This window comes from Orbicella faveolata, unplaced genomic scaffold (assembly GCF_042242905.1).
Source record: "Orbicella faveolata isolate gen_17 unplaced genomic scaffold, um_ofav_v1 contig_1, whole genome shotgun sequence".
Taxonomy (NCBI): Eukaryota; Metazoa; Cnidaria; class Anthozoa; order Scleractinia; family Merulinidae; genus Orbicella; species Orbicella faveolata.
The window spans coordinates 34,038,415-34,052,436 of NW_028301536.1; the positions used below are offsets into that span (position 1 = coordinate 34,038,415).

Below are 14,022 nucleotides of genomic sequence, written 5' to 3' on the forward strand. Positions count from 1 at the left end.
TACATCTTCAAACTAAATGTAACTTTACTGGAGATGCCTGGAGAGTATGGAAGTATGTTGTAAATGTCTAAATAATTCTAGTATGTCAATGTAAGAGACAACTAAACGACTAAAACTTTGAATCGTCAGTATAGTGTTGATGAGTTATATTTTTAACAATTCATATGTCTTATATAGAATGTCAATCATGAACTCGAGAATGTTGCTACACACGAACTAAAGTAGTCCTCAGTATCTCATTAAACTGTGAAATAATTGTAAATTGTAAATATTTCTTGAGAGTCGAGAGAGATAGAGAGAGCAGAGGTCACTCATATCAGCGACCAACTAATGCTACACTGTTGTAAGTCAATCCCTTTCCAAAAGCACCCACTGCTTTGACTAGTGCTTTATTCCGAACAGTGAGAAAGTAAAATAATTGCCCATATTACTACTAAACTTGAAACAATGTTAAACTGCCTCCTTTCCGCGGAGTTGCGATTGTCAGCTGTGGACAGACTCGGATTTGTATCATCTGCTGTAGACGGTTCTTCACTCTGGGCCGTTCGAGCAATAGCTATGAAAACAACGAAGACGAGATTCATGAGAAAAAATGAGATACTGTCAGAATTCAAAAGTTTTGCTTGGATTTTCAACCTGCATTGAGACTATTTCCGGCAATGCTTTTTCAGACGCGTTCTCAGATCGTTTCTAGTTAATCCACGTACAATAAATTATACCGCAATGGTCGACTTCGAAGCACACTTGTCTTCCATTTGGTGGAAGTAAGTGACCTCTTGAATTACGGTACCGATCCATATTTGGTCAGTTAGAAATCAGAGAGATTGGATCATGCGAGATACCTTACCTGTTTTTATACTGTCAGTAGTTGAGTCTTCTTCAGGAGTTCTTGACTCTGCTGTAGCTGATTCTGTCCATGGACAATGACCAGGAGGGATTGAGTCCCCTGAAAGGTTGGACGATGGAAATATCAGAGCGAATAAAAAAAAAAAGCAGTATTGCATGTCTGCTTTATTTTATGTACTCCTGTGTTATTTAGTCAAGAAGGCAAAGGAAATTAAATGTCAAAGAAGACACGGAAACGCCCAGGGTCATAACGGTTTATAACGTAAGATCGCCCTAACATGGTATAAAGAGCTTTAGACCCAAGGCGTTTTCAGGGAATAAGATAGAGGCGCTTAGTACTTGAGAATCATGTCGCTCGTACCATGTCAGAGTCTATCGTTCGTTCGTGGTAATAGGCTCGGTACGTTTGTATGCATGATGTGTGTAACCGACAGAGTGAATGTGTAGATCAGTCAATACTTACATCCATCTAAGGATACAAAAGTGTATATTGCTTCAAATCCTTTTTTGTTTGATCGACTGTCTGATTTGAACTTCACCATAACACTATCTCCGGAGAAATCCTTTACTTCCCATCCCCCTGAGGGTATGGTACCACATCTCTTGTTTGAGAAATCTCTGTGGTAAGAAACCTTTATAGATGGAAAAAAAGTTTTTAACAACATATTGACCTAGCTCACGGTTTCTATGGAAAATCAATTGACATGTCCTCTGGGCATGCTCATGTCATACCAGATAAATATTAGGAAACGTTGCTAAATTTGAAGTGCACAGCTTTAACGCTTCCAAACCTAAAGCGTTCAGTTGATGGGGCCTCAAAAGCCATCCGAGATCTACATATAGTAAAAGCTAGCATAAAGCTACTTTTACGATAGGCTACCCCTGCCATATCTCAGCGATTTCCTGGCGACGAAGACATAACATTTCTATGGTTTAAACATCTAGCAACATAGATACAAGCTATAGTCGAGCAGCAGCGAAGTTTTTTAATGGAAATATGAGTTCTATATTGTGACTGGCCTACTGCTTATCTAAATGTCCAGTCTAAGTTTAAAGAAAATATCGAATATCCAGAACAATATATTTTTAATGTCATAAAGAGACTTACTTCAACATAGTCACATGTGCAACTGCTTCCACATTCTTCAAGCTCAAACTCCAGGAATGTAAGGTAAATCTTGTATCCAGCGGGAATGGAAATATTCCAGCCGCACTGTGTGCTGCCTGGATAGTTTGAAGGGAAATTTGGAGTAGAAAACCATCCACTCATGTTCGTCAGTTGTACCATTTGGGAACATGCTATTGAAGAGATAATTATGATCAGTTAAATAATTAATGAGTAAAGGAATAAAGCAATCGATGAAAGGATGGATAGAACACTGGGCAGATAGACTCATGTCTTAATCTGATTGTATTAGATTTAACGCGCGGTGGGTTTTTTTGCTCAGAATTGTCAAAAAGTAGATAGCCTAATGATTTCAAGAAAAGGAAACCAATTACAGATGTATACATCAACAAACTACATGTTCGCTTTCAGAAAATGCGACCAATGGTAAACATAACGCTTTCTTTCAACGTGTCAACAAAATCTTTGTTTGTAATAGATTAATATGTGTGGATTATCGCCGAACAAGTTTGGTCCATAAAGGGTTTATTATATCGGAAAAAACCACTATTTTCTTGCGAGACACCGCGGGTAATCCCGAGTGGGTAAGGTAGCGCTATCTTGGCCTCTCGGGTAGCCAATATAAATCACAGCGGAGGATTCGGTTCATCTTGTCGGCTTACGGAGCTAGCCATATAATAAAGTATTGTACTAACCTCCATCAATAAATACACTTTGGTATTCAGCTACGAATCCCTTTAAAGAGTACAGTTCATCTGATAACATAGACAGGGAGATCTTGTTTTCCAGTGATATGAAGGGGATCACAGCAGATCCCGAACAGAGTTGCCTGGAGTCGAACACCTCACTTACAGTTATACTATCACAGTCACATGACACGCCAGTCGTGCAGACACCAAGGCATATCCGGTAAAATACGAGAATCAGTCGGCTTCCGGCTGGACTGGTGATATTCCATGAGCATTGCATATCGTTTGGATAGTTTGAGGGGTAGAGAGGACTTGACAGAGATCCTGAAGTTCCGTTGGAAATGACATTGTTAGGGCAAACTGCGTTCCAAAGATAAAAGAATAACAGAGAATTAAATTCTAATTATAAGATATAGATGAACTCTTGATTTTAATTAATGAATTTTTTTTTTTTGCCTCTTCAATGGTGTTAATTTGTACTGAAAACCTTGAAAAGTAGATCTAAATGGGAATTAACCAAAACTTGATCTGAAAACAAAAAACGATAATAAAAATAATAATCATAATCATAATAATAATGATGATGACGATGACGATGACGATGATGATGACGACGACGACGACGACGACGATGATGATGATGATGATGATAATAACAAATAAGCCTACATATATATCCCACTGAGACACTTAGCCTGCGTGGAGGGCGTAACGTGGAGGAAAGGAGGAGTAAAAGGAGGCTGGGAAGGCTAGATCACATTCATCGCCTCCCCTACTTTTTTAAAAATTCCTCGTTTACATCTACTACGCAGGCTTTTGACGGAAGGGCAAAGTAACAACCAGAACCACAAAATATTTCTAAGGCGAAAAAAAGACTTACAAGATGGGTCCAGGCGCTTCTTGAAAGACGCTTCAAACGAGTTGCTTGGTTGTGTTGAGCTGTATTCCACCCACATCTGTGTCCCACTTGAAAGAAACACGGAAGGGCCCGGATTCGAGTTGCAAAACGTTTTTAAGAGACTGCTTGAGCTGCTTGCTCCATCTCGGATCTTAATTGTAAGCAGTAACAAGCCAAAAATAGGAATATTTAGTTAAAAGGAAACATTCTTGGTGACATTTTAAATATACTACATTAGAGTAAAGCTTTGAACTGAAATTACCCGAATTTTTTTACAGTTCTCAGATTGCATCAACGAATCCGGCAAAATATCAAACCATGATAATCTCCTCTTGCCGTATACCGACTTCGAAGACCTTTAACTTCAGAACCATTTAAGCAATGAACTCCAAATTCAATTCAGCGACTATTCTCAAAATTTATCCGAGACAATTTGCAATAACATATGATAGGCCAAGTACCGTATTTCGAAAGCTTTTTTCAAATTTTGAATTTTCTTGTTGTTTCTGTTAATGAAAAAAAATTCACTGTCGAGTAGAAAGGTAAGTTAAGTTTCATCGGTTTAAACTATCTTGAGCAAATTCTGGTGGTCTTCTAATGTTTTCTAAAAATTATGAAATCTTTTCTGGCGGATTCAATATGGCCGCCGTTTGGAAATAATAGCGTCGTCAAGTGACGTTATCATTCATTTTAAAGGAGCACACAGGAAATAGTAGTGGACGTGCCACAAATTATCCAAGTTTCATTGTCATTAATTTAACATCCCCTTTTTTGGTCACAGAAGACCAAATAAAGCGTGGTCTGAATAGGAGCTTCATCAAGATTATCAACAACAACAACAACAACAACAACAATAAATGTGCAAACAAGCCAAGCTGCAGAATGAATCAAATGCCTCGATCATTTGTATGCGTGTAACTGACTGAAGTAAGGTACAGTATACCCCATTCACACCAAATCTTAAACATGTTTAAAAGCTGTTTAGTTTAACACAGTTGAAAATTTTTAGCTCCTAACTGAGGTTTGTCGATTTGATGTTTAGCATAACGAATGCACCCATTCCAGCGCTTAGTAGAACCATATGTAAAATTCAGTCTACCAGTTGTCTGTTGCTGATTTTCATTTTGTTAAACCTGGTTTAATTAAACATGTTTAGTTGGTGTGAAAGGGACTTGGCGTGAATCTCGCACCCTGCAAGTTCCATGAGTTACTAAAAAACATCACTTGGTCTACCAACTATGAAGCCAGCTACGTAAAAGGCAGAATCCCTTTTTAACGAAAGAGGAACTGAGTGGGATGTGAGGAGTAATGATATTCCTGAGCAGAGCCGGAGACGTCACAATAAATTATGAGAGCCCGCAAGCCTGGGTGGAAAAAGGGTCCTGTGGGCCGTACTGTGTTCGCGTTTAAATGTGAGTTAACTACAATATGTACACCCTTGAAAAACAGCGTCTACAACGCTTAATTTCTCCAACAAGAGAGTAACAATTAGGCACTTACTTGAATATAGTCATTAGCACAGTTCGTATTTCCAGTGGAACCGACATTTTTCTGTGTTATGGTAAGTCGAACTGTGTAATTTTGGGGTACTGTGATTACCCATGAGCACGTGAAGATATCACTAGCTCTAATTACTCGATCACCGGCATATGGCACTGGAGCATTGCTTGAGCACTCTGCAAATAGATCGATTTCAAGGAAAGCAAAAAAACTTTTATTTTCGTGGTATGACCGTGTACCTTGAAGTACCTACAAATGTTCATCGTGCATTAATATGCATCAATCCCCAATTCGGTTACAGAATGGATAAAGTCTCCCCCAGTGGATAACAATTTTGTGGCAGGAGAGGATGAAGTATATAAGGCAGTTAACGGCACTGCGGGAAAGATTCAACATAGGTTACGGGTGTCTCTAAGGGTTAACCCTTTCAATTATTGAGAGCTGACCACTGTCGAGTCAGTGATATTTAGGCTAACCCGAGCGTTATTTTGGCTAACCCTAGTCATTTTGCCATTTCGTGTTCTAAACACGCCCGTTGGTACAATGTCATTAAGACCTTGCTTTAAGTAAGGGGGTTGGAGAGAAGCCATAGATATCTTGGTAAAAAATAAAGTTGATTCAACGAAAGGCAATACATACCAAAGGCAAGTAAACTCTTCGTACACGCAGCAATAAAAATAAATGCTGTTAAATGGAATAACGCATAAGGACATCAGTCAAACATGATGGCGTACAGTGGGTAGGAGTGAATACTACTGATATTTAACATATGCAAGATGGCGAGAATTAAGCCTAGCGGAAACAATGATAACGATGAACATGATTAGTACAATGGCGACAACGACAACGAACAAGTCGACGAGATGAATGACAAGTATACCGTACATACAGGTCATGCTTGTTTTAGGTCATCACGTGTTCCTCGAGAGGAAAATAATTGATACAAATTGCCTCAGCTATTTAAAATAAGAGAAACACTTCAGACAAGACAAATGTATTTCTATATCTTCGCTACTAATCATTTCTAAGGTTAAGAGAAGTTTGAGAAAATTTGAACCAGTTTGCCACCGGCTCAATTTTGGGTGCTAATTCGGGCGATTCGGCTTTCTCGATTAACTAAACGAGAGACTGATTTGGAAGGGGTCTTAGGTCTTAGGTCTTAGGTCTCTTGAAGACCCTTGCAAATATACTTACCAAAACTCCAAAACATGGCGTTCACCTGTCACATTCATTCACGGTCCCTCTGACTTAAAATAAATTGATTAACAAAGTCAGCATCAGGAGGCAATTGCATTGCTGCTTAAGTAACGCGCTTTGCATGATCCGGTCACATGGAAGGGAGTTAATTATCAGTGCAAAACAAAGGAACTTGCACCGCTTTCAATTCCTTTGTTTTGAAAGTCCCACTGTATAACTTGCGTCCTAGCATAATTAATTCCGTACCAAGCGACCGGATCGTGCAAAGGGCTTATTGCTCTGGGGTGCTGATCAACAAGGAAAGTTTGGTGCATGTTAATCTAATTCTGTCATAAATTCACGATCGAAGAGACTTCACATGGGTTCGTTTCTTTAATTAATAATTTAAAGATTAAATTTTTTAATTTTCTTTCTTGCTATTAACTGAAAATACTGTTAAAAGTGTTGGTCGAGAAACAACAATTGAATTTAAAATTAAATGAAAACCAAAAAAAATATGGGAATTCGATCGTCAACTGCTGGTTTGAACACTTCGTCGAGCACTGTAGAAAGGACGCATAACGTACAATTTCGGATTTTTCGCTGCTACCGGAAGGCTGTTTCTGTTATTTTTATACTTAATGAATTCAGTCACTGTTTATTGTAAGAAGCAGTCGTAGTTCAATCGAACCCGTCCGCTGCTTGGCGACCGATTGATGTTCACCACCGACGAATTATTTGTACAACCCGCAACAAAAACAGAAAGTAGAAAATACACAATAAGAATGTGTTCTCGCATTTTTGAAATTTATGCCGCAGCTTAGTCCGTACAAGCGGAATAAATATTTATTTCAGCAAATTTTTCACCAAATCCCCTTCCATCCAAGTTCTTAATATCTACCGAGTCGATTCAAGAGAGCCAACACCAGAAAATATAGACTGCGCGTGAATCATGTTACATGACGTGAAAGCATAATACATGATCGAAAAGTGTCGAAGTGTGCTAACAAATACGATAAACGAACCCATACAGCCATTGCATTTATAAAATCGTTGACATGCTTGCTCAGGGATTTTCAACGGATAAGCCTACCTGCACAACATCTGGCACTTCAGGCTCTATAGTAATCCGGTCCAGTTATTTCAGAGAAGCGAGGAGTAACACCGACAAAATATATAGTTGTTTATAAGGCCGCTTGCGGGCTTGCATGCCAACGGCCTTGAACCTGAAAATGTTTTCACATTCATTTGAAAAGCTAATTACACAGTGTACAGTATCATGCCGTGATCCACGCACCGACAAGCCTTTAAGTGAAACTGTGCGTGAAATATAGGTCACGCAATACATCCATGCGGTTCAGAGCCTGTGCGCATGCGCTTAGTCTATTACCCATGGGCCATTGCTTTCTTAAGAGTGATTTTCTGAGAGTGTCGAGAATCGGAAGACAGTTACGAAAAATCGATTTTTCTTTTATTTCGCCAAAAAATACCTTTGGGTTAACTTATTCAAGGAAAAATAGTTTAAGTTCCAACGATTAATTTTACGGCGAAAATTTAAGAAAGTTCGACATTTGCATATAATGGCGGTTTTCACGGCTTAAAATGTTCGCTTCTTTACGAAAACAGCGGGGGCGTAAAAACAATCCTATGGAAACAAAACTTGGCACAAATATTATTGCATTCTTATATTTTAAAATCGTGTAATAAGTTTTTCGAAGTTTTGTTTGTAGCTTTGTAACGAAGGGTTTTTGTACAGCCGCCATTTGTGTCTCTTTGCAAGGAACAAATAAAGGCCAACTTTGACTAGTATAAATGGCCCCTGGTATACATCATTTGGTCAAAATATCTACATTTTAGGAAACCTTGGTTATTGTTTTTTTCACCCGAAAAGTTATAGCTCTGGGAATTAAAATGTTCTCCGTCAGTAAAATAAAATGATACGACATGTAAGCAAGTTCAATTTTATGCAAATCACAAGGTTATTCTTTGGAAGTGAACGGTTTAAAACAGAAACAACGACTCACCGTTACTTACGTTCCTTCTGCTGCTATAGAAACGACTTTAACTTCCCAGTGTCCTTGTGAGCTGTTCTGTAAAATATTTCCAGTAAAACAGCGAGCATAAACGGCCATAAAATTCGACAAAGTCGACAAAGTTTATATTTGAGATGAGACACTGAGTGGCACACACAGTCCTGGCTGTTTTCATCGTCTTGCTCAGTCGAGAGTCCTTTAAAAATATGATAGAATATACGCTTCAAACCGTAGCAAATTAGTTAGTCAGATAATGAGTTACAAAAAAAAAAAAAAAAAAAAATGGGGGTCACCGACTTCGTTTCAGAGATAAAGCGTGTAGAAAACGACCTGATTTTGATAATTCAGCATGGTCTACAGGGGGTTTATAGTTAAAAATATCGAATGTGAGTCAAAGGAGGCAAACGATCTTACTGGATAGCACCACCGCCTGTAGTTTTTAAACCAGCGACTATCCGGGTCAGATCTCCAGACATCGTCAGTTACACGGACTTTAAACTATTTTGCCATGAATAAGTTCACCCAAAGGTATGTTTTGGCTAAATAAAAGAAAAATCGATTTTTCGTGACTGTCTTCCGATTCTCGACACTCTCAGAAAATCACTCTAAAGGGTTTATTTGCTGTTTCTTACCATCGTTTTCTCTATTACTCTTTTTTTAAAAAGTTAGTCGGTTAAAAAAATAGCTTAAAGGTCGACAAAGGAAACATTGAGAAAATTCTCAGCGAGCCTCTGTAAATATATGTTCTCCATTTTAAAACTCGTATTAAAAAAGAAGATTCTGACGGGAAAATAGTGAGGTTCTATCAAAACCTGTATCAGTACAAATGTTGAAATAATCAAAACTCATCCGGGAGAAGAGAAGAAGACATAGATCAAATAACAAATAAGCCGCAAAATACATTTTTCAGTTGATTTGTTTCTCCCTACCGCAAGGATCCGTTTCCGGCTTTCATGTATATATTTCCCTTGACTGCCTGCAAAGAACCATTGTCGAAGATGTCACTAAAACGCAGCGGAGTTGGGTGGGGGAGAGGTTGAATTAAACGTCAGAGCCTCTATAGGGCGTATATTAAGAGCTTCAATAGCCCAATTTCTATATATTAAAACTTAGCCTAAAACAACAGACTTCAGCACGAGGCTCCGAGGAATAAACACCACAAACTCTGTAGTTATTTCAGGAGCCTCGTGCTGAGGTCTATTGTTTTAGGCTGAATTTTAATATATCGAAACAGGAGCCATAATCGGGGACGGAGACCGTAAGTCTTGGGATCCGCGCGCACCTATGATATGGGACAATTTTTCTATTTTTAGAACAAATTGCGCCATCCTGACGTCATATATCCGCGCGGATCCGTGCACATGTCGGGGGCTCTCGCGTGGATGTTGTCACGTTGCATGATCAAATGGCGAGAGTTGAGAGATTATCTTGCGTATTTTTGACAGCGATGGCAGGGAATAAGGCAGGGAATACGAACCAGGGCGCTTATATGTAGCTTTATGCTCTGAGCTAATGGAAAAGGTGGGTTTTTCAGGGTCGAAAACAAGACTTCAATCTCGCCCTGGGAATGAATAATAAGATCTGCTCGCGCTAGTTGTAAGCTTACGCGTATGTTTTTGCGTTTGTTGTGACTTAAGAATATAGCAAGAAAACTCTCTACTCTGGTATCGAGATAATTTTTGAGTTTCTCAGACAATGGTTAATCATAACCAAAACCTGTTTTGATAGTTTCTTATTGTTTCTGCTTGTTTGGTGAGTTTGCAAAAGTTTTTGAAAGGAAAGTCTGACGCGTACAATTAGCTCATTTGCATAGTGCAGCTCGTGCACTTTCAAGTCCGAGTCGGTGTTTTCAATTGTCAACAAATCTTGACAAAGATTTCTTTCGTTATCTTTTGTGCTGAGATGCTGCAACAAATTTTACGAACGCAAAAAAGGCTACTAACATCATGTTTGTTTCTTCAACATAAGCATAGTGAAGTTTTACAATGCGAAAATGAAAATAGACAAGGAGTTTTGATAACTCAATCAACAAAATCGAAATCGTTATTCGAAGTTGATTAAAGAAAGCGTCATCGTAACTTTGCTGATTATTTCTGCTTTATTCACGTATTTTCAGCTTAGCTTTTAATATGTTCTCAAACATTTATCAATCTTAAACATATTTAAAAACTATAGAGTTATTGTTTGAGTTCGATTTACGCTTTCACATGAAAGTGCGGCGGAACACACGGTACAATTTGTCATGTTTACTGACTGTACAAAACACGCATCGGCGGGTGCTCTCATTCATCGACAACAGAGAATTAGTGGATCTTTACACGAATAAAACTGAGCAGTATCTACGGACGTAAAATTGTTGGGCCTTGACGGAACATCAAACGTTGCTTACAATTCAGACGGAACTCAAACTAGCAATTATTTTGTTTTACTTTTCGGTCGCGATAGACTGGCAAATTCCTCGCAAGCGTGTAAGAAGAGGAGCTAGGAAAGTATGAAGTCCTGAAGCTCTGCTATATCTAAATATATCCAGCTAGATTTTTGCTGTGTAATGGAAAAGCTGTTAATCTTAAACATATGTGAAATTTAAAGTGGAGTAATGTACAGCTCATGTAAAAGAAGCATCCGTCGGAACACAACTTGGTCACCGAAATATATAAGCTTAAAGAGGAACATCCCTAAATTCGACACTGTCTTACTTCACTCAAACTGGAGCAGCTTACGACGAAAATACTTAAGCAAAATTCCAATAGACGTAAACGCGTTGAGTTGTGGGCCAAAAACATAAAAAATTTCGGGAATTTCGGACGCCATTTCCCCCGCGTGACCTTCGCAAAAATCCTCGCAGCATGTACGCGCGTGTGCCGCAGGCGATGGCGCAATTTGTCCTAAAAATAGAATTATTGTCCCATATCATGGGGACAGCCCCAATACTAGACATGGCGCGCGCTTACGGTCTCCGTCCCTGATTATGGCTCCTGATCGAAATTGGTATATTATTACTCATGAGAGACAAGATCGAAAAGGCAGCTCGCAGTAAATGAGGAACTATTTTTTTTACTTTGGGAATAATTATAAAAAGAAAGAAATCGTTCGGTCGGAGACGGAAAAAGGTAACGAAGCATTTTATGGCGATAGTTAAATGATTTTCAGTGCATGCGCATGCCATGTCACAATTACCTCTAAGAGAACAGAACAAAGGGATAGTAGCTACATTGGCCATGATCGGCGAGCAGAAAGGTGAACTTTAATTGACAAGGATTGGTTATTATTTCCGTAGCAATATTGCCTATCAATCGAATGTCCCACTGAAGAGAGAAAAATAAAGACGATTTATTGCAAGCAGCTGTTATAAGTCTAGTTTAATTTTAATTTCTCTGTGAAACCACTTTCTCAAGCGAGTAGAGGTGAATGAATTTTTGTACTTAATTACGCGATGAAATACGCAGCTATCTTCTCGCTGGTTTTCCTCGCAGCCGTCTTTGCCATGGCTAAGGTTCTTTCAAAATGAACGGCAGAAGTTAAAAAACTATTAGCATTTTCTTCACGTTCGAAGAGCGTTGGCGTTTTCAGCTTATTTGGGTGACACACAATGCCGAATTAAATACCAAGGGTCTTGTTTGAAATACATGAACCAACCGTGGTGAATTTTGGTGTCGTCCATCATTCAACGTGTCTGAATTGTTTCCAAAGTTTTCCATGGGAGTTAAAAATTGGAAACGCCCCTCGGTCTTTCTTCAAATGTTTACCATCTTCCTAACAGAAAGAGACTTCTGTCATGTTTTTACTTATATATAGATGCGGAATTATTATTTTCGTTTTCGAATTGGCAAGCCTTACTGTTCTTTGAGTATGAGAAACCGGTAAAAAGTCACTTATTCAAAACTACTACTTAATCAAAACTGGGTTATTAAAAAAATAAAGATGATTAAATAGGAAGCCAACTGTTTCCTGTAATAAAGGACACAGAAGAACTATAGTTGTATTTGCAATAAAGCTTTATCGGGTGGTTCGTAAAATATCTGTACGCTATAAATCGCTATTGAAAAAGAAAAGAAAAGAAATCGAAAACTAAAAAAACACACACTGCACCTTAATTTCTGCTGACCAAACGGCAACAACAATGTACGTAGAAGATAAAAGTTAAGTCTGTCTTGATCCTAAGAAAAAGAGATTGGACTGAGGCTAGTCACTCATTAGTGCCAGCTTATGACTCCGGTTTCTGCTTGCGGTGAGGTAAGTTGGAGAATTGTTACTTGGCTTGAAATTGAATAGGATGTTACATCATCCTAGATAGGATACTCGCCCCCCCCCCCCCGACACTTCCCGAAAGCGTTTTATCTTTTAGCGGTTAGCGGTTAACACCCTTCCAAAACGCCATACTCACTATTGACCTGCTCGAGTGCTCTGTTTCGGTGTTCCTGGTTTAAGTACTGGTTCATTGAATTGGCTTTGGTCGCATTCAAGAAAGTAAATTTAGAAATATAAAAACTTACAATCGTTAAGGAATATTCATAATTCGAGCCAACAATTTTTGTCTAAGCACACGCATCTCTAAAAGGCAGATTTAGCAGCCAGTCAAAGAGAAAAACATTTTTTGCAACTTGGCCCGCAGACCTGGCCTTCGGCTTCGTCTACGAGAGATCTGAGAACAAGATTATCCACCGCCCCAATCTCACCGCCGACGGGAAAAGGTCTCGGAGCGGACATTGCGTCTTACGCTTGTGGATAATTCGGACCGGACCAATGACGCCGAAAATGTGAAACCTATTTTCCGTGTCATGTTTTAAATCCTGTAAGCAGGACAAAGAATAGCCTGCGTAGCAGTCTTTTCCGTTTCTTCTAAGCGGAAGAAAGCGACAGCCAAGGGGAAGTCGCGCGAACGGATAGGGCGAGAGCAAAAAGTTAGAAACAGGGGGAGGGGTGGGGGAAAGGAAAAACCTGCTGCTGAGCCCATACATTTTACCGAACGCCGTTCGTCCACGAACGGGAGGCAATTAGGCATAACGATTGGTCAATCGCGCGTCAATCAAAACGATCAATGTCAACAGCTTGTCAATAGATCCAGCGCAATAGATCGATCACGACAATTGCAGAGCTCAGATCAGATCAAATATGGCCGTAGTCGAAGATAATTCTTTCGAATTTGCTCTTCTGGAAACTGCTAAAGTTTTCCCGCAGAGCGGTAAATCAGTTAATCTAAAACCAGAGCAAGTGGCTGCCGTTAAGAGCCTCTTCCGTTTTTTGGCGGTTTTACCAACTGGTTTTGGCAAAAGTGCCATATTTCAATTCTTCGTTCGTGCCAAAGAATATATGTCGAAAGACTCGGCCTGTATTTTAGTTATCTGTCGTCTTCGAATTCGAAGCTTAATGGAAGACCAGATAGCAGAAACAAGATCAATCGATTTGATAGCGAATTCTGAAGGGAAGTCGGCTTTACAACAAACCGTTAAAGTGCGAAAGAAAATTCTGCCTTTTGTAACAACATACCACCCGACGTTGCCTAACCTCAAAAACATCTTGATGAGCAAATGGCATTTAATTCAAAACCAACCATTGCTTAGAGAAATATTCAAAGAACCTCCACTTATCTCGTACGAAAAAGGAAAACCGTTAATAGATATACTCGCGAGAGCAAAACTATAACGAGAGGTCACTATAACTAGAGGTCACTATTCACGCCACGAGCTTATGAGTCGTGTCTGGCTTGTCAACACTTTTATACTCAGCTTTACTTCAAGACGAAGCAATTTTTCC

At 39.2% G+C, this 14,022-nt stretch overlaps 1 protein-coding gene across 2 annotated transcripts in view; it reads right to left on the bottom strand.

Annotated features, from left to right (window-relative positions):
- The window catches only part of LOC110047053 (dorsal-ventral patterning tolloid-like protein 1), a 24,539-nt gene continuing 10,517 nt past the window's right edge, over positions 1-14,022 (bottom strand). The window contains exons 1-10 of one of the 2 annotated variants that reach the window (XM_020752788.2): positions 7,329-7,555; positions 6,254-6,306; positions 5,699-5,743; positions 5,060-5,235; positions 3,542-3,710; positions 2,668-3,021; positions 1,955-2,145; positions 1,310-1,478; positions 848-946; positions 1-556 (exon numbers count right to left, since the gene is read on the bottom strand). In XM_020752788.2, coding sequence (XP_020608447.2) covers positions 390-556; positions 848-946; positions 1,310-1,478; positions 1,955-2,145; positions 2,668-3,021; positions 3,542-3,710; positions 5,060-5,235; positions 5,699-5,743; positions 6,254-6,269 — 1,386 coding nt within the window. In that variant the 5' untranslated portion in view covers positions 6,270-6,306; positions 7,329-7,555 and the 3' untranslated portion in view covers positions 1-389. Of the gene's footprint in view, positions 557-847; positions 947-1,309; positions 1,479-1,954; positions 2,146-2,667; positions 3,022-3,541; positions 3,711-5,059; positions 5,236-5,698; positions 5,744-6,253; positions 6,307-7,328; positions 7,556-14,022 lie in introns of those variants that run through there. The other variant, XM_020752787.2, reaches the window with a different exon arrangement.